The following is a 21864-nucleotide window of genomic DNA, read 5'->3' on the forward strand; positions in this document are numbered from 1 at the left end:
CCAAAAACATAAAGAGAAAGTCTTCTTAATGATATTGATTGACATTTTCTCATTAAACTCTGTTACTATTAAAGAACAATACTGTCTATCACATTTTTTTCCCCACTGTTTTTGTCTTTCCAAACACTTAGGAATGTCCCTATATTACCCCCAAGTTCGGAAAGCTTTAGACAATATCCTCAGACATTTGGATAAGGAGGTTGGTCGCTGTATGATGCTGAGTAACGCACAGATGCTGAATAAGGAACCCGAGGAAATGATTACGTATGTCACACATGACACTTGTCTATCTCCAGTAATGTTTCATCTGGTGTATCTGATACTCTGCACACACCTGTCCAACCCATCAGTCCAACTAATCTTGAGCTTATCAGTGCACTCATTTCTGTTTGAGCTTATGCGACCTCTCTCTATACTGACAGGGGCGAGAGGAAACCCAAGATTGACCTCTTTAGGACATGCATGGCCGCCATTCCACGCATCCTTCCCGATGGCATGTCCAAGTCAGAGCTCATAGACCTTTTGGCTCGGTGAGTGTATTTGTTCGATGTGTGCATGGGCACGTGAGCAGGAAACATTTGCTTCGACGAATTGCCCGATGGTCAGGTTTCCTAGAGATTCAGTAATGTGATCCCTCCCTGCCCCCAGCTTGAATAGGATGTCCCAGTGCAATCTGAGTCTGGTCTTATCAGACTTAATTCTTCATGTTTAAGCCATTAGGTCAGCCAGCTAGTTCAGGCTTTCTGTGAACTTCCACCACTGGAGCTGCAGTGGCTTCTTCGCTGTAGTGAAAGATCTTGGTGAAAGTTTTAGTGCATGGTACTATTTAGATATGTAGGACAACATTTTAAAGGGGTCATCGGATGCAAAATTCACTTTTATATGGTGTTTGCAGTGTGTGGACACAACCACCATATAATGAAAAAAATCCATTCACTAATTTTTTTTTATCCTCAAAAAGTCTAAACACTCAATAATTAAGCCGTTTGGATTTTCTGAGCAATATGATGTCATATTGCTCATGCTCCGCCCACGACCGCTGACAAACTGTCCCGTATTAACATATTTCCACCCTCAGCCATTTGTAAACTGTCTGCCAAGGCAGCACTTTATGTGTCGTGTGTCCACATCCCCCACGGAAGAGAGGAGTGAGCAGTTGCTCATTTTCATTTAAAGAGACATGCACCGAAACGGGTCGCTGTGAACAGAGCTGTTTTTGAGGAGGTAAAAAGGATGTTGTTTTACACAACCATTGAGGAATTTTAACCAAACTATGTTACAAACTTTAGATGAAGACCCTAAAGAATCATACCAACTTGTGGAAAATGGGCATCCGAAAAAATCCAAATTAACGTTTAAATATACACTGATAAAAATATATATAGTAAATAAATTTTTTATATAAAATGTAATGGATAATTTATATATTTTATTTTATACTTATTATTTTATCATTCAAAATCTAATGTATTATTCATACATATTTCAAAATATATAATGTAACCGCATACTAGCATACTTCTCGTACTATTTCTGCCATAGAAATGTATGGTAAAAGTAATACGAGTAGTATATTAGTATGCAGTTTCTGAATTCAGCAAGTGTTTTTTGTGTTTCAAGTGCAAGAAAGAATTGTTTGACTGAATGAACTCACTTATTAGACGATCACTTGTCAACACCTACTGAAGTATATATATATATATATATATACGGTGTATATATATATATATATATATATATATATATATATATATATATATATATATACTGTACATGTGTATATACAGTATATATATATATATATATATATATATATAATATATACATACATGCATACAAAAAGTATTATTATATATTTTTATATATATATGTGAGGCAAATATGGACCATGTTTTGTGATCTTTTTAATGGCAGGTTAACCATCCATATGGATGATGAACTGCGTTTGATAGCCCAGAATTCCCTGCAGAGCCTGATGGTGGACTTCTCAGACTGGCGAGAGGAAGTGCTCTTGGGCTACTGCAGCTTCCTGCTCCGAGAGGTTCAGGACACACACCAAACCCTGCTGGACTCCTCACTTAAACTACTGCTGCAGTTGCTCACACAGTGGAAACTGGCCCTTCTCAGCACCAGCAAGAGCCTGGACACATCAAAGATCTGCTCCACTGAAGTAAGTGGCAAGAAAAAATAACTTTGGAAGAAAAAAACACAAAAAGAACTCTTTGATATCTCAGGTGTTTCTTCTAGACAGCAATAAAAAAATTAGAGCAATTTTAGGCTTACTATTAATGTAAAATAATATGAAATATACACAATATTTTAAATTATAATATAATATAATATAATAAAGCTCGGTATGTGCACTTTAGTTGTTACAGAATAGCTCTGGCTCCAGGCTGCCTGCTGAACGGACCCCTCACTCTACAGTCCTGCATGCTGTTGAGGGTCTCGCTTTAGTGCTGCTGTGCTCCTGCCAGACAGGCACGCGCAAACTAGCCGTGTCCATCCTGCGAGAGGTCCGCCAAATCTTCCTCACCATCGGGCAGACTGAGGTAAGAGCCGCTTGGAGCCTGACTTGATCAGATATAGGCCTTTGATTATACATCCGCTCATTTTATGGTTGAATATGGTCTACACAGGAAGATGAAAGGCCCATGATAGATGTACTGGACCAGCTGAGCCCAGTGGTGCTCGAGAGCTTTGCCCACGTGGCGGTGGCTGACTCGGTGAGTGCCTCTGTGTTCGGTCCTTTGCGGTTTCGCTCACAGGCGAGCCTCGGAGAACATCTACAATGTATCTTCTGTTCTGTGTTTATACGAAAGTCTGTTTTACTTCTCTGAGCTTGGAGTTTAGTTTATTAGGTGGTGGGACTTAGACAAACAATGATTTGTGTAAATTCAGAATCACATAGATACCAGACGCCAGTATTAAACTGGCACGTTTAAGAGCTAAATTTAGTGTAAATCCATTTTTTGTTTTGTCTGTAACATCAATACCCTCCAAAAATCCCCAAAATCTTGAGCTCCCTAGTTGCCACTATAATCTCTCCCCTTCCTCTTCCCCACAGGCGTCTCTCGCCTCCGGGCAGCAGGCAGACTTGCAGTGGCTGGTGGAGTGGAACGGATCTCTGCTCGGCAGCCACTATGACGTGCGGAGCCCGTCTCGTGTGTGGATCTTGGCACAGTCCCTGAAGGAACCCTGGGCTCTGTGCCTCTTCAGCCTTCTGAGACAGGAGTACCTACCCAAGCACTGTCCCACTGCGCTCAGTTACGCCTGGCCCTACGCCTTCACCCGCCTGCAGCTCCTCATGCCTTTACTTGAGCCCAGGTGAGGGATGGATGTCCATTTGACCTACATCTATTTATCATTGAGAGGTCACTCTGTTGATTGGTCTGCATTGTAGCTTTAACTATTGTGACAGTCTAATAGGTTATGTAAGCATTTAAATCTAGTTGACCAGGCTTAAACCTCAAAGTGCAGGAGGGTTTTAAGCATTAACGCTATCTCTATCTGTAAGTTTAAGCTCTTAATGGCCTCCCATAGCCACTTTTTATTATGTTGCTGCACTTGTTTAAATGGTTCTGCCCCTGATAGCAGACTCTGTACAGTACTATTTTAGTTACTCTTCTACTCTACTACTCTTTTTTTTTTATATATATATATACATTGCATTCATTATACATGTTAACTCAACACAATTCATTTTAATTTATCAAATAATCCTTAAAAATGTATCAGGGATTCCACAAAAATATTAAGCAGCACAACTGTTGCTTTAACATTGATAATAATAATAATAAATGTTTCTTGAGCTGCAAATCAGCATATCAGAATGATTTCTGAAGGATCATGTCACACTGAAGACTGGAGTAATGATGTTGAAAATTCAGCTTTGCCATAACATTTTAAAATATTACATTAAAATAGAAAACAGTTACTGTATTTAAAATTGTTATAGTATTTCACAATATTACAGTTTTACTGTCTTTTTTGATAGAATAAATGCAGCCTTGGCGAGACATCTTTCAAAAACATAAAAAAAATCGTACCGACCCCAAATTTTGAACAGTAGTATAATTATATCTGTTATATAATTTGTTCAACAAATAACTAGTTTTAATTTGCATATTTTTTTTTTACTTTACATCAGTCAGTTCATTCATTTGAATTCCTTCATCTTTTAGCAACCCAATTAACGCCAAGAAGACAAGCTCGGCTGGTTCAGCTGACACCTTTGCGCCTCTGTGGAGAAACTATCTGATTCTGTGTTTCGGTGTGGCCAAACCCAGCATCATGAGCTCGGGTCATCTTCGGGCTTCCACCCCTGAGATCATCACTCCCAGTACAGACAACAACAACAGCTATGATAACAAGGTGGGTGGGGCCTCTTTAGCATCACGCACCAGTCAAGTCTACAGTCATACGCCCCAGTCAGTCATTTAATAACTGGATGGAATCACTGATTTACGTTTTGCTCATTAGATCATGGGCACCCCGTCTGTGGCCTGGCTGCTGAAGCAGTTGGTCCCACTGATGCGTTCAGAAAGCATTGAGATCACAGAATCTTTGGTGCTTGGATTTGGCCGCACAAATTCACTGGTTTTCAGGTACTATGTTGCACATATATGAATATTTAAGATCTCTGATGACATAACTGAACTGTTTTCTCACATTTGGTGAAATCAGAAACCATTGTAGATACAGTATTTACATGACTCAAGTTCCTACAAGATGCCACTTTCTCATAGTGCCATGACATTATGCAACCAGATTGAAGTCCACTCATTGTCATTTTTGATTATTTTATATCACAACATACAGTGTTTTAATGTTTAAATAATCTGTTTTAATGTGTCATGTAAAGTCATGTAAGACTTTTAAAGATAAGACGTGAAGAGCAGCATAAATCTGATGTTCACATTCTAGTCATACCTCAGTTGTGTGCTTGTCAGGTTTTTTAATTCTTTGACTTTGATAAGGCAATGCACAAACACTGTATGCATATAATTTTACCATGAATGGCCAGGCAAGTAAAAAAAAAAAAAAGTCAGTCAAAGAGCAATGTTCAGTTTTCGGTGTAATTAGAATTGTGCTGGTACATTTTTTACTATTATTATTCATAAGCAAATGTTTAAAAAAGCTTTATTTTTTTTCATTTTCACTTGATTTTCACAACACAATTTTGAGATCATCCATAAATCTGAACAAACTATAAATTGTTCCAAAGCAGTGATCAGATGTCATATTACATTAGTTATGTCTGCTTATTTCAATTCTTGGAATCTTAAAAGTATTTTCGGGAAATGGAGCAATTACTGCTCTATAAACCCTAGAAGCACATTATTGATTCTTCTTTAGCCTTATTGATTTCATATTTGTTATGTCTCGTACAGAGAGCTGATTGAGGAACTGCATCCTTTGATGAAGGAAGCTTTGGAAAGAAGACCTGAGGTCAGTTATATAATTTGTTATATTGTTTAGTCAGATCAGCTGGTATGTGCCATAACTTGTTGTATTGTAAATGGCCCGCTCAAGCCATGCATACATGACTTATCTTGCAAAACAAAAAAAGTGCAAAAAAATGACCTCAGTTCAGGGTTCCTACGATCATGGAAAACCTTAAAATGTCAGGGACTCTTAAAATTTGGATTCCCAGACTTGCAAACTACAAAAATTCTTGAAAGTTTTATAGTAAAGTAATTGTTCTAGTAATGTGTCTGCTAGAATAAAAAACGTAGAGAGAGAAGAGATCTGCTGAGACTCCAGCTCCTCAGGATCTTTGAGCTGCTGGCGGATGCCGGTGTCATCAGTGACAGGTGAGAAGGATCTTATTATTATGGATTCTGTTCTCTGGACTCCTTCATTGCGTCTCATTATGAACTCGCAGGCTATAAAACATGAAATGATCCCCGCCTCCCTGTCTCTCAGCACTAATGGAGCGCTGGAACGCGATACGCTGGCCCTGGGCGCTCTCTTTCTTGAGTATGTGGACCTGACCCGGATGCTTCTGGAAGCTGAGAATGACAAAGACATGGAGATTCTTAAAGACATTCGAGCTCACTTCAGCGCCATGGTGGCCAACCTCATACAGTGTGTCCCAGGTGAAGAGGAAGCAAAAGATATCTCACAAACTCAACATACAATTAATGTCAACAGGAAATCAAAATTTAGCCCATTAACTTTCTTAATACACATTCCTGTTTGTGCTCAATTATCAGTGCACGTTTTAATTCATAAATAGTCATAATGTTGTTCTTCCTACTTAAAATATTTATTCACCACATTAAGTAATGACATCATACTGGTGGACTTGAAGCTATATCTCGCTCTGGGAAGTGCTCCACATTTTCTTTGTTTAGGAAATGGAATTCATTGCTAGGTGACGGTGTATTCCTGACGTTAGACTTGATTTAGACTCCCTAGTGGAGGCACTGCCCAAAATAGCAGTAGATTAGATGGAGAGCCACTTCATGGGCAAATGAAAAGAGTTGTACAATGGCCAGCCATTTCCCTATTCTCCTTGAAAAGGCATTATTTTTTTAAATTGTTTAAAATTTCTTAGTCATAGAAGTTTTTTTTTTTTTCCAAATGTTCCCTTCTTCTGAGATCTAATCCCTCTTTTTCCCTATTTTTCTTTTATTTGTATCATAGTGCATCATCGGCGTTTCCTCTTCCCTCAGCAAAGCCTACGACACCATCTCTTCATCCTTTTCAGCCAATGGGCTGGGCCTTTCAGCATAATGTTCACGCCCCTGGATCGCTATAGTGACCGGAACCATCAGATTACTCGATACCAGTATTGTGCTCTTAAGGTAGTACAGACTACGCTGATATAATGTATAGTTTTACATTATTTTGATAACCATTTGTATGTCGTCTCAATGTCCATTGCACAGTATTTTTTTTGGTAGCACTTTATTTTACAGTGTCATTGTTACATATGTTACATGTAATTACTGTAGTAATAACTATCAATTATGCATAATTACATGCAATTAACCCTAAACCAAACCCTCATATAGTAAGTACATGTAGTTAATTATTATTACTCAGTACTTAAATGTATAATTGCACTATAATACACCTTAAAATAAAGTGTAACCTTTTTTTTTGATGGGTTAAAAAAAGTACATTATTCATAAATAATATTAAATATTAATATCAATATTATTCAAAAGATATTACCGGTCAAAAGTTTAGGGTCATTTTTGAAAATTCTCGTATGCTCATCAAGGCTGCATTTATTTGATCAAAAATACAGTAATATTGTGAAATATTATAAAATGAAATTCAAAATAATTGTTTTATATATATATATATATATATATATATATATATATATATATATATATATATATATATATATATATATATATATATATATATATATATATATATATATATATATATTGTGCTCTTAAGGTAGTACAGACTACGCTGATATAATGTATAATTTTACATTTTGATAACCATTTGTATGTCGTCTCAATGTCCATTGCACAGAATTTTTTTGGTAGCACTTTATTTTACAGTGTCATTGTTACATATGTTACATGTAATATATATATGTACATATATATATATATATATATATTATATATACATATTGTGCTCTTAAGGTAGTACAGACTACGCTGATATAATGTATAATTTTACATTTTGATAACTATTTGTATGTCGTCTCAATGTCCATTGCACAGTATTTTTTTGGGTAGCACTTTATTTTACAGTGTCATTGTTACATATGTTACATGTAATATATATATGTACATATATATATATATATATATATATATATATATATATATATATATATATATATATATATATATATATATGATTCATATTTTGATTAAAAAGATCATTTAAAAGGAACATTATCATAAATAATAATAATAATAATTTTAAATAATAAAAAATACATATTTTTACATGAATATTTGTTTGGAAAAATCTGCATGTAAAAGCAATGGAGCGGGATGATGTTTAACCGTGGCTCTAATTTAAAACATTGCTTGTGTTGCTAATTCAGACCACAGACATATACACCACTAATTTTATCTCTAGAGGTCTACTTATAGCCTAGTATGTGATGTAGTCATTTACAGTGCAAGACCTCAATGTAGACACATGCCAAAGAGACAAAAGTGGGTCCATTAAGTGACGAACGAGTCCATTTGTGATGACAGTGCATGTGTGCACTGTTTTGTCTGTGGAAACCTTGTTCACACAACGTCGGCTCTGTGCAGATTGACGACGTGTAAACACATAGTTCACGTCAGGTTTTTCAGGTAACAGGATAGGATATCTGGGAAAATTACACCCACCTCTAAAGCTACATTGTTTGTGTGTGTATGTGTAGCTTCTTGTTTTGCCGTAAACCCCTTCCCCATAATGGAAAGGCACCTAGGTGTTGTAAGACGATCCTATATAATGTTGTAGCAGTTGTAAAAGGTTTGTAATTTCAAGACCCTGGTGTCATTAAAACATACAAACATCCAGAACATGATATGAGCCCTGTGAGCCTCTTCCCTGTTTCTTTGAAGTTTTTTTTTTTTTTGTCCTGTTAGACACGATAGGACGTGATTTCCTCAAAACAGGAAATTCCAAGTTTTTCATGAAAGCTTTGCATGAAAGAATGTTGTTGTTTTTTCTTCCTTTCATAGGCCATGTCGACTGTGCTTTGTTGTGGCCCTGTGTTCGACAACGTAGGGCTCTCTCCTGATGGCTACCTCTATAAGTGGCTGGATAACATCCTTGCCTGTCAGGATCTGCGGGTATGCAGCCAAACACTCTTGACCCACATACGTTCGCACTCGCTGCTTTGGTGTTGATAGCGCTATACCAACACAACCATCTTTAAAATGATTTGTGCCTTTTGACCCAGTGCAAATTTCCTGAGGGACTTTTCATAAGATAAGCCACTGATGTGTCTCTCTTTCCCAGCTGTGAATGAGCATTGTTTTATTTTCATTGTTCTGCAAAAGTGAAAGTCTGGCTTTGAGCTCTGACATTTTTGTGTTAGAACAAGACGGTACACTACCGTTCAAAAGTTTGGGGTCAAAAAGATTTTTTAAATGTTTTTGAAAGAAGTGTAATGCCTACCAAGATTTCATTTATTTAATCAAAAATGAGTATATAGTGAAATATTATTACAATTTAAAATAACTGTTCTCTATTTTAATATATTTTAAAGTATATTTTACTCCTGTTATGGCAAAACTTGAATTTTCAGTAGTAATTATTACTCTATTGATCCTACAGAGATCATTCTGATATGCTTATTTAATGCTTAAGAAACGTTTCTTATCAATTAATATCAATGTTAAAAACAGCTTTGCTGCTTAATATTTTTGTGGAAACCATTATATGTTTTATTCAGGATTCTTTGATAAATAGAAAGTGCAGAGGAACAGCATTTATTTGAAATAAAAATCTTTTGTAACATACATAAATGTATTCACTGTCACTTTACTGACCCCAAACTTTTGAATAGTTGTGTGTATCATTGGAAACAGTGAACTTGGTGATTAAATGTGATTATTATTCATGCAATTTCATGCATAATATTAATCATGCAATTTGTGGTATACATATATCTAATCACCAATCACTTCAGTAGATAACAAATGTGATCCTCTGATCGGATCCTCCTCAGGTGCATCAGCTGGGCTGTGAGGTGGTGGTTCTTCTGCTGGAACTTAACCCAGACCAGGCGAATTTGTTTAACTGGGCCGTGGACCGATGTTACACCGGCTCCTGCCAGCTGGCCTCTGGTTGCTTCAAAGCCATTGCCACTGTCTGTGGTAGCAGGTATGCTATTGTGCTAATATTGATTTTTTTCAGTTTAATGCACATTAAACCGTTCAAAAGTTTGAGGTTGTTAAGATTATTTATGAAAGGTTTTTGAAAAAGACTCTTCTGCTCACCAAGGCTGTGTTTATTTGATCAAAAACACAGCAAAAATAATAATATTGTGAAATAATATTGCAATTTAAATGTAATGTTTTTTTCTAGCTTAATGTATTTTAAAACGTAATTTATTCCTGTGATGCAAAGGTGAATTTTCAGCATCATTACTCCAGAAATCCTTCTAATATGATGATTTCCTGCTCAAGAATAAAGTTTGGTTCCTTCAAATGTTTTCTTTTTGCCAGATTTTCCACTCCAGATAAAACCACTATTCAATAGAGCTGTGGTGGCATTTGCCTGCGTTCTTTCTCATGATGATTTGTTTACAAATTGAGTGCCAAGACTAGACGTATCTTTGGAATGTAGCCCCTCATTAACATATTTAGCAAAACCAATCTAAGTTGTTTTTATGTAGGTGATCCTTTTTGTTTTCCTTCATAGAAACTACTCCAGTGATATCGTGACTCTGCTGAACCTTGTTCTCTTCAAAGCGTCCGACACCAACAGGGAGATCTACGAGATCGCTATGCAATTAATGCAGGTCAGAAAGAGAACATTCTCTGCCAAAGAAGTGTTGCAATAATAGAAAGTGTCCTGGATTAAATGGTGTGTGTTTGTGCTGTTTATATGCTTTTGTGTGTGTGTCTGTGTTTTCTGGTTAAATAGATTCTGGAGGCCAAGCTGTCTGTGTATTCTAAGAGGATTGTGGAACAGAAAAGTGGTGCTATCCTGTATGGGACACACGGGCCTCTTCCTCCCCTCTACAGTCTCTCTGTTACCCAGCTTTCTAAGCAACTTGCCAGGATGTACCCTGAACTTACCCTGCCCCTTTTCTCAGGTACTAAATGGAAGGACAAAGATGGCTGTTAATGACACTCTCTTATAGCTGAAAACCCTTAAAACCATAAACTTTCAACTGCAAAATGTGATCTTAAAGGAATTCTTTATGGTTTAAATACAGCTTAAGCTCAATCAACAGCATCTGTGGCACAATGTTATTTTAATATTATTTATATACTACTGTAGTATTTAAAACGAATACTATACTATACTACTATAGTATTTTAAATGAACTGTTTTAAATGCTTTAATTTTATTTCTAGTTCAAGTTTTATTAATTTTGTTTTGTGCTGTTGTCATTTTTTTTCTTTAATTCATTTTTATTTCAGTTTTACTTAGTAATTGTAGTACTTTAACTTAAACTTATTCTATTTTAGTTACTTGCCAAGGCAACATTCTAGTTTTTGTTTAAAGGGATAGTTCACCCAAAAATGAAAATTCTGTCAGTAATTACTCACCTTCAAGTTGTTCTAACCCCGTAAGACCTTCGTTCATATTCGGAACACAAATTAAGATATTTTTTATTAAATCTGAGAGCTGATCACTCCTCCATAGACTTCTATGTGATTAAAACTTGCTGGCCCAGAAAAGTTATTAAAGAGATCGTTAATATAGTCCAAGTGACTCCAGTGGCTCAATCTTAAGTTTATAAAGCGACGAGAATACTTTTTGTGCGCAAAAACAAACAAAAATAACGACTTTATTCCACTATTCATTTCCTTCTCTCTGGGCCTCGAGTTAGTTTACGTAGTGTTTAAGCGTAGCGCGTCTGTGTTGCATGTCACCACGTAGGCTCACTATTGGTCGACGCTTGTCATGTGTGTGATGCGTGGTGACGTGCAACACAGACGCGCTACGCTTAAACACTACGAGGCCCACAGAGAAGGAAATGAATAGTGGAATTAAGTCGTTATTTTTGTGTTTTTTTGCGCACAAAAAGTATTCTCGTCGCTTGATAAACTTAAGATTGAGCCACTGTAGTCACTTGGACTATATTAACGATCTCTTTAATACATTTTCTGGGCCAGCAAGTTATAATGCCTTAGAAGCCTATGGAGGAGTGATCAGCTCTCAGATTTCATCAAAAATATCTTAATTTGTGTTCCGAAGATGAACGAAGGTCTTACGGGGTTGGAACAACATGAGGGTGAGTAATTACTGACAGAATTTTCATTTTTGGGTGAACTAACCCTTTAAGTATAAGTTTTTCATCTATTTTATTTCATATTTATTTGAATTAATAAAAATTATTTTGAATAGTTTTAGTTTTAGTTAACGATAACAACTCCTGTGGCATGCTGTCGATTATCATAGAAAATAATTTTGAATAATTTCCATTTAAAATATGCAGTTGTCACTAAAATATATTTCTAAAATATAACCATAACTCTTAAACATTATACTTGTTACTGAAGGAGAAATGTGTAAAGTTATAATCTTTGGACCGTGTTAATCTGGCAAACCTGCAGAAAGATACCAGGAAATGAAATATTGTTAAATATTATAAAAAAAATATTATCTGTAAAATATTGTACATGAATACCTGGAGCAAACTTCCCCACCTAGAAAAGTAATTCCACCTCAACCGTACGACTTATATAATATATTTTATTTGATATTTGACACACATTTTAACAACTATCAAATATTTGTTAGTGAAGAATTCATCAATTGAATTCATCATTGTTTTTTTCCGTTTAAACACATTTTTCCTTTCTGAACATTAAAGTGCATTTAACCTGGAATATTCCTTTAGCCAACAGCAAATTTACCCAAACATGTAGAAACACCATTAATATCTATGAATATGTATTTATGAAGCTCTATCTTTTTGTATCCCTCCTTCTAGAGGTGAGTCAGAGGTTTCCCAGCACTCATCCAAACGGGCGTCAGGTAATGCTGACCTACCTGCTCCCTTGGCTCAGTAACATTGAGCTGGTGGATGGAGGTCTGCTGCCCACAGTCTCGAGTTCGAACAGCCCTGGGGACAACAGGAAGGGATACGCTCACAACACCTCAGCACCTCACCTGCTCCGTGGCACAGGCTGGGGGTCAATGCAGGCCTCTTCTCTGGTCCTAAACAACCTCATGTTCATGACCGCAAAGGTACGTCAGTGAATCCCTGTTACTTTAGCCTTTGCTAAACTAAAAAAAACAACAGCATGTTGAGTTGTGTGTCTCTGTGTGTGCTAGTATGGTGATGATGTCCCAGGTGCAGAAATGGAGAATGCTTGGAACGCTCTCGTCAGTAATGAACGGTGGTCTAATAACCTGCGGACCACCCTGCAATTCCTCATCAGCTTATGTGGAGTCAGCAGCGACACCTCTCTCCTGCCCCACGTAAGTCCTACATTTATTTATTTATTTATTTATTTATATTTTGGTTTGATGTCAAGATTTTATTGATAATGGTGGTCATTTGATTAAAGAATGGAAGCTAGGTTGTCAAGTTTGAGTATGTGGACTGTCCTCTGTTTATACTCAGATTAAGAAGGTGGTGATCTATCTGTGTCGCAACAACACCATTCAAACCATGGAGGAGCTGCTTTATGAACTTCAGCAGACAGATCCTGTGAACCCTGTTGTGGTGCACTGTGACAATCCTCCGTTTTACCGCTTTTCAGCCACAAGCAAAATTACCACCACCACTTCCGGTATGCATACTAGATGATTACAATCATCTACAATATGTCACTCACCATAAAGATAATTTGTGTGTATACACACTACTGTTCAAAAGTTTGGGTCCAGTAAGTTTTTTTTTTAAAGCAAGTAATACTTTTATTCTGAAAAGAAAAGATGCATTAAATTGATCAAAACGTGACAGTAAAGACAATTATAATGTCACAAAATGTTTCTTTTTCAAATAAATGCTGTTCTTTCAAAGAATTCATCAAAGAATCCTGAAAAAAGTGTATCACAGTTTTCACAAAAATATTAAACGGCACAACTGTTTTCAACAATGATGTTAATAATTAAGAAATCTTACTTGTGCTCCAAATCAGAACATTCAAATGATTTCTGAAGCACCATGTGACACTGAAGACTGCTGACATCACAGGAATAATTTTAATATTTAATATTTCTGTATTACAATATGTTTAATCAAATAAATGCAGCCTTGGTGAGAACAAGAGACTTCTTTCAAAAACATTACAAAATCTTATCAACCCCAAACTTTTGAACAATAATGTATTCTGAATATAACTGAATTGTATATATCTGTTAAGGCAAAAAGCAAAATGAAGGTGAAATAGTGATCATGTGTTGATCATATACTGTATATCACAAGACACATGCTGTATTAATAAATATGTCTCTAAAGGTCCACCTTCCAGTAGCAAAACATTAGTGTGTGGCCAGGAAAACATCCCTGACACGGATAACTCGCCAATCACAAAGGAATGTGATGACAGGTATGTCCCACAAACCACACAATTTACATATATGCATAAGACTCTTTTCTCTGTTCATGTTTGAGGATAGTTTGAGGTTAAACCCCCAATGACCATTACCAACATAAGCTTGAAGCTGATACCTTTATCTAAAGAGACTTGCCATACATTTCCCCTGGAGCAACCTAAGGTTAACTGCCTTGATCAATTACAAAATGATTTAGCATGTTTAAATTTGATTCTGCAACTGGATCATACAATATACATCATATACATATGCATTTCTGTCCACCAAAGGCTGAGCAACATCTTACGAGCACATAACCGCCTGGAGTCTCGGTACAGCAGCAGTTCTGGAGGTTCCTACGACGAGGAAAAGAGTGAGTGAAGTTCATAACCCTACAGAGGGACTAAAACAGCTCAGGAATGATTGATATTTATTGTATACAATGGAGGAGCTTCTGAGCAATGTCAAGTTCAATTTCTTGAAGTCTAAATTGTGATGCTTCCCCTTTGGCCATAGATGTCAAGACAGTTCTGCCCCAAGGGCGTTAAATATTATTAAAAAATAACTTTTAGTGAAGACCATCTCATTTCTTTCTTGAATTTGAGATATTTCTGATAGCCGGCTCAGGTAATACATTTCAGCTTTAGATAGCTTAAGCTTAATGGTTTTTGAGCGTGATTTCATTAAGCATGATGGATGACAGTTGTGGAGTTTGTCTGTCTACATACCACTCATGCTTCAAGGGTAAAATCCTCACAGATGCAAGGCATACCTGTCAAGCATGGCGTGTTTGTCTCTTTTTGCTTTGTCTGTAGGTGAGCCGCTCCCACCATATGCCATGTGGCTTATAAGTGTGCTGGAAACCAATCAGCCGCTTCCTCTTCCCATGCCAGTTAATGGAGGCTGTTGGGCACCGCTGGTCGATTATCTACCCGAAACCGTCACTCCACGAGGACCCCTCCACAGGTTAAGCTTCCAGAGTATTTTATAAATTTTTTTTCTTTTTCTTTTCTTTTTTTTCTTACTTTTTTATTATCATTTTTAAACAGTTTTAATATCTTGAAAGCTTAACCATGACTCATAAACTTTATACTTGTTACTGGAGGAGAAATGTCTGTGAAAAGTTATGTAGTCACAGTTATCGTTTAATGACATTGTTGTCATCTTGTCAGCGTCATAAAAAAAAAAAAAAAAGGTCACCAATGAAAAGCTTTCAATTCATGCTGTGACCATGTAGGCTACATCTGGTAAACCTGCTGTCACGAACTGCTCTGAAACACGAAGGTTGAGGATCCAAATGCAGTATTTAAAGGGTTATCTAGCCTGGATGCCAGCCGAACTTAGCCCCGCCCACAACATTTGAGGCTGGGAAGTTCGGTCTGGACTTGATCCGTTGTGGAGCAACTATGCTCGATCCAGAGCTGTTCGGACCAATCAAATTGTCAGGGCGGGCTTTATATGATGATGGACAGATGACCAACAGTAACGTAATCATCCACGTCACCAAAGAGCGCTTGGGTTGAATTCGTTTACCACAAAGATGACTGCCGCTGGAGAATTGAGATGTGTAGATTCGGCCATCGCGTCTGTTATAGAAGATATCGACAGCGCATTCATTTTAAAAGAGGAACAGAGAACTGCGATCAAGGCATTTGCCGATCGGAAAGATGAATGAATGAATGATACTCCGTTGCTCTGATTGGTTGTAGGTCTATCCAATTGAGTGCAGAGGCATTTTCTTTCCTGGTTCGGTTGAAACACGCCCCTTAATCACAGCCCAATGGAGCAGTATCAGACTCATATTCCGACTAGAATCTGATTATGACGATGTCAGGCTAAGGGTTATCCACAATCGTAATCCAAATCCAGGCAAGGGTCATACACAAACAAACAATCCAAACAATAACAGATAAGGGCTGAGGCAAAGAGAGAAATCCAAGGGGACAGGCAGAGAAGCAAGAAAACCAGGAGACGGGAGAGACAGGATACAAACAAGCTCAGAAATGCAGTGAGACATACACAAGACTTCACAGGGAATGAATGTGAAAACCAGGCTATTATAGTGTGAGTTAAACAAGGTAATGAGACACAGCTGAAAACAATGAGCGCTGATAAATCCAGGCAGAGAATTATGGGAGATGTAGTTTGTGAGGGAATGACAATAGTCTGATTTGGAGTGCCCTCTGGTGGCTCTCAAGGGCACTCCAGCTGGTGACCGTTACACCTGCACAAATATACCAGGAAATTACATGTTACATGGATACCTGAAGCAAACGTCACCCACAGGAAATGTTATCTAGAGAAGTAATTCCACCTCAGCCAGACAATGTCAAATTATGTCAAACTTATAACAAATATTAAATATGTTATTGAAGAATTTATAAAAATGCTCTAACAAAAATATGATCGTAATATTTCTACACTTTAAAATTTACAGCCATAGATTTCTATCGTAAGTGATAGACAGTCAGTGATAGTTGCATTTTTATTATTTATTTATTTACGTTAAAGCAGTCATTAAGTTACAAAAATAACTCCTTCTAGAATAATACTTCTTCATATTATGTAACAACCTTTTATTCAGATTTAGATTCACTGTTAACGTCTAGTCAGTCACCCAGTCTAGAATTACACACTGGCATTTAAAGCACTGTAACTTGACTCGGTTTGATTTAATCTCTCATCAAACACAATTCTTATCAGTCCCGCAGATTATATAATCCTGGAATCTTATAGCATATCACTCTGCAATTATCAGACAGATGGAACATTGATGATCAGAAGCTGCAGTGCTGTCGCCAGAGCCCCCGCGATAACACATTACCAATGTCTACTTAGGAACTATGATAACAATGCCCATCGTCACTGTAATGACAAAACCAACATAGTTCCTTTAAGAATTTTTGTTGTCACTCAGTCACAGCTGTGAATATGTTCTGTTCTTTTTGAAAGGTCATTGCTGGTATGTGTTTTTTTGTTCATGAAGAGCAGTGTGTTTTGTCTGGTTCAGGTGTAACATAGCAGTGATCTTCATGACGGAGCTGGTGGTGGATCACAGCGTGAAGGAGGACTGGGCCCTACACCTCCCTCTACTACTCCATGCCTGTTTCCTGGGTCAGTAGAGCCTCTGTGTTCTGTTCTCATCACAATGCGGGACATTTTATCAGGGATTAGACCCTCTAGATTAAGGCTGCAATGCAAGAGTCAGGTGTGCTCAGATGAAAAGTACTGCTTTTACTGTAGTACGTGGTATTTCTTTTTCCAAAATGGATTTGCTTTTGCCATCTCTTTTTTTTTTTTTAAATCTAATCTCATCTGAACCATTACATCCCTGAATGTGTCTTATGACTATAACTATGTGGCCTGCTATGAGAACAATGTTGTCAGTGAAAGCAGTAGCATGTAGAATGGAACAAGCTTATCTTTTTTAGAAGTACAGTATGTGAAATATTTGTATCCCGGTGTATTGAGAACATTAATAATTTCAAATCAAAATAACATTTAGTTGTTGACAGACTAAAAAAGAAAAACCCAAAGAAATAAAAATAAACAAAAAATAAATTCTAGTCCCAGATATTCCCACTTAACCCACAACCCCCAAATGGCCCTAAACAACGATGAATGAATGCAAGTACTGTAAACCTTGGCTCTCTTTTTAAGGTATGGACCACTATCGCCCAGAGGTGTTTGAACACTGTAAGAGGCTCGTCTTGCACCTTCTCATCACGTTATCTTGCAACAACAATTTCAGCCTCATTGCCTCCGTTCTGCTAAACACCCGAGATGCCAACAGCAACAAGAGCCTGACCTTCAAACCCATCTACCAGCCTGAGTTCTACACAGGTAGTAGACTTAACATTCAAAATATGTCAGGAATTCTTTTTTTTTAATGTTTGTTTTTATATATTATATTTCATACATCAGGATTTTATGGTCATTTATTGAATGTAATATATTGCTTTGAATTTATTTATTTATTTATTTCCTTGTGGTACTCAAAGTTTTAATGCCAGTGCCAACCAAGGATAAAACCAGGTTAAAAATAAATCATATACATATATTATTAATAAATAAAATAAAAATTATATATGTTGAATATGTATACAACTTAATGTTACATTTTGTAATATTAAAAAAATATATGTTTTAAGATTGATTTAAATCCTTGGCATATTCATTTTAAAATATCAGTAACATTATAAAAGTTATTCTTACCATTACTTTATCAAAATCAGCATGTGCATTACAACACAGAAGATTACATTTTGTAAAATGGGTTAGTTCACCCAAAAATTAAAATTCTGTCAGTAATTACTCAGAACACAAATGAAGATATTTTTGATGAAATCTGAGAGCTGGATCACTCCTCCATAGGCTTCTAAGGGATCGAAACTTGCCGGCTCAGAAAAGTTAGTAAAGACATTGTTAAAATAGTCCAAGTGAATACAGTGGCTCAACCATAAGTTTATCAAGCGATAAGAATACTTTTTGTGCGCAAAAAACGACAAAAATAACGACTTTTATTCAACTATTAATTTTTGTCTGTGTGGGCCTCGAGTGAATTCACGTAGTGTAACAGCGCAGTGCTTCTGTTTTGTATGTCACACACATCACACACACATGACCAGCGTCGGCCAATAGTGAGCCTACGTGGTGACGTACAACCCAGATGCGCTGCGCTGTTACACTACGTGAATTCACTCGAGGCCCACACAGACAAAAATGAATAGTTGAATAAAGTCGTTATTTTTGTTGTTTTTTGCACACAAAAAAGTATTCTCATCACTTGATAAACTTATGGTTGAGCCACTGTAGTCACTTGGACTATTTTAACGATGTTTTACTAACTTTTCTCGGCCGGCAAGTTTCGATCCCTTAGAAGCCTATGGAGGAGTGATCTAGCTCTCAGATTTCATCAAAAATATCTTCATTTGTGTTCCGAAGATGAACGAATGTCTTACGGGGTTGGAACAACATGAGGGTGAGTAATTACTGACAGAATTTTCATTTTTGGGTGAAGTATCCCTTTAAAAATTATTCTACATTTTGGATGGATATTAGTGCCAGGGGTCAGAAGACAGTGAATGTGATTTCAAGTGCAACATGTTCCTGGATCAACATTCCAATCAACCAGGCTTACAACCAGGGTTAGGTGCTTCTACATCAGTGTTATTCACCCGATTTCCGATAACTTATGGGTAGGGTTAGGTTTAGGGGTAGGGATAGTATTTTTGGACAGGAATGTTTTTCTGGGATCAACAAAATATGTTGATCCAGGAACATGTTTTGCTTGGCAAATCACGGTGACCGTCAGAAGATGTAGTAGTTTGTATACAAAAAGTACTCCTGGAAAGTATTGATCATGTTTAAGATATGCTGTAGAGGCCTAAACAAAGCCATATATCAAAAATGGTACATACAACTTGGATAAGTTCAAATAAGTACTGTGAAAGTATTATGCAGCTGCATTCATTTTTTATATACAATTACATTTATTATAACTGTTAGACCTTGAAATGATGAATGCTTTGCACTATGCAAAGCTCTACATTTTATTAAATATTGTGAAATTCTGCTGTCAACAAGACAAATTTAGCAACTTTTCATGAATCCTGTTTATCACACCCTCCTTGCATGAACACTTACACATTGGCTTTGGTATTTGACACATAGCTTTCATAGTGCGGTCATGTTGAAATCCTGTAGAGGGGTGGAGGGTGAGAATTCTTATCTGTGCAAGAACAAACTTCTGGAAGTGCGGCCAAAAACAATTATATGTACACAGAGCATCTAAACGTCTGATTAGAGCATTCCTATGCACTATTTTTATCTTCTCGCCCCAAGGGGACCATCTATCGGGCCCAGGGGAGACTGGTTTGCACCAGTGGGTGGTCTCACTGTTGTCATGCTGTTAAAGCATGTCTAGGCAAAGTCAATATGATGCTGATAAGATGTCAGTCACCAGCCCCTGTCATAACAGCATAGTGATAGAAGTATTGTTCTTTAATGTCTGTGATTTGGCTCATTTAGGAATGTTTTGACTTGCCTAAAGTCACTTAAAATGTAGGTTCGTCTTCAGAGCTTGTTCCGTTCCAAACCTTTTTACTCACCCTACGTGTGATGTTCAGGTGGTGTGGACTTCCTGCGGAATGGCCAGGCATCTCCAGTGCCAGATTCGGGCCTCAGTTCCTCCTCTACCTCGTCCAGCCTGAGCCTCGGAGGCAGCAGCTCCAACCTGCCTCATCTGGCCCAGGAAGAGGTGGAGCAAATGGAGAGCAGCACTGAAGATGATGAGAAGAGCAGCAAACTCATTGAGTTTCTCACTACCAGGTATACAAACCTAGAATTATTTTGTAAATCTAGGTAAATCAATGTTGTGATGTTTACACTACCGTTCAAGGACAGTACTTTTTGTTGTATTTAAATTGATCATTTATAATGTTACAAACAATTTCTATTTGAAATAAATACTGTTATTTTAAACTTTCTATTTGTCAAAGAAGCCTGAAAAAAATGCATCATGGGTTTCATTGATCACTGATCATTGATAATAATAAGAAATGTTTCTTTGAGCACCATATCAGCATATTAGAATGATTTCTGAAGGATCATGTTACACTGAAGACTGGAGTAATGATGCTGAAAAATCAGCTTTGATCACAGGAATAAAATATACTTTTAAATATATTAACATGCAGAACAGTTATTTAAATTGTAATAATATTTCACAATATTTCTGTTTTTACTGTATTTTTGATCAAATAAATGCTGCCTTGGTGAGCATAAGAGACTCCTTTCAAAGACATAAAAAAATATTACTGACTTTTGAATGGTAGTGTGATAGGCAGATAAATGATGTAATATTTTTATTATTATATTGAACTTGCAGTAGGTGAAATCCACATAATAAAGTGTTTAACTATTAAATACATTTTAACAGCGGCCAAATAGCATCCAGGCTGCCCTTTAAGTGTGAAAGCTTCATTGTTAAATTAATCTGGAGTTCTTTTCAGTTTATCTTCACTGTATCTAAAATGAAAGGTCATTTCATGTGAATATTCCAGAGCTGTTCAGGAACTGATTCAGGAAATGACACATCTGACGCGTCTTACATCTGACATCACTCAGGATATTACAGACTTGTATGTTGCATGTATTTCATCAGTCTACATCAGAGCGGTTCTCGCTGTGGTGCGGTTTAAACGGGCGTCTGATGTTGGTGCTGGTGTGGGTTCTTTCAGACTATGTTCACACTGCAGACGATTCCAAACTGTTTTGTAAATCCCATCTTTAAGACTGGCAGCACTGATATTTGCACATGGATCTGTGTGTTACTTGCAAACTACCAAATTACTTATGCAATAAAATCTTGCATCAAGATGGTAGTATTGGGATTATAATTATGGTGTCAACAGAGAAAAGTTTTGAATTGGACATGAAACAAGACTGGATTTGAGCTGATAGTGTGAACAAGTCTATATGTACAGGATGGGGAAACAACTTTTTTTTCTTTTCTTTCGCTTGAATATCGTTTCAAACTATTTTTCACATACTCTCTAAAAGGTTTATATCATATGTGTTTAAATAATCAGACAGCCATTGCTGTTTGTAAAATATTTTAGTTCATTTTAAGTTTTGACTGAGGAAAACTATAAGCTCATCTTTAATGCACCACAATTTTATTTAAGAAACAAAAGCACATTTGCTGGT

General features: G+C 36.8%; 1 protein-coding gene across 2 annotated transcripts in view; it reads left to right on the forward strand.

The window, feature by feature from the left end:
• Positions 1–21864, forward strand: part of frya (furry homolog a) — a 61329-nt gene that overhangs the window by 18124 nt on the left and 21341 nt on the right. For both annotated transcript variants that reach the window (XM_081371631.1, XM_081371630.1), the window contains exons 16-40: positions 132–264; positions 423–530; positions 1915–2170; positions 2370–2552; positions 2640–2726; positions 3068–3327; positions 4185–4374; positions 4483–4607; positions 5394–5451; positions 5725–5816; positions 5929–6101; positions 6652–6812; positions 8667–8777; positions 9659–9813; positions 10354–10453; positions 10579–10750; positions 12602–12858; positions 12946–13092; positions 13238–13406; positions 14078–14168; positions 14445–14527; positions 14970–15120; positions 17165–17268; positions 17815–17997; positions 20283–20484. In XM_081371631.1, coding sequence (XP_081227757.1) covers positions 132–264; positions 423–530; positions 1915–2170; positions 2370–2552; positions 2640–2726; positions 3068–3327; positions 4185–4374; positions 4483–4607; positions 5394–5451; positions 5725–5816; positions 5929–6101; positions 6652–6812; positions 8667–8777; positions 9659–9813; positions 10354–10453; positions 10579–10750; positions 12602–12858; positions 12946–13092; positions 13238–13406; positions 14078–14168; positions 14445–14527; positions 14970–15120; positions 17165–17268; positions 17815–17997; positions 20283–20484 — 3751 coding nt within the window. The remainder of the gene's footprint in view (positions 1–131; positions 265–422; positions 531–1914; positions 2171–2369; positions 2553–2639; positions 2727–3067; positions 3328–4184; positions 4375–4482; positions 4608–5393; positions 5452–5724; positions 5817–5928; positions 6102–6651; positions 6813–8666; positions 8778–9658; positions 9814–10353; positions 10454–10578; positions 10751–12601; positions 12859–12945; positions 13093–13237; positions 13407–14077; positions 14169–14444; positions 14528–14969; positions 15121–17164; positions 17269–17814; positions 17998–20282; positions 20485–21864) is intronic.

This window comes from Scardinius erythrophthalmus (assembly GCF_964197995.2).
Source record: "Scardinius erythrophthalmus genome assembly, chromosome: 7".
Taxonomy (NCBI): Eukaryota; Metazoa; Chordata; class Actinopteri; order Cypriniformes; family Leuciscidae; genus Scardinius; species Scardinius erythrophthalmus.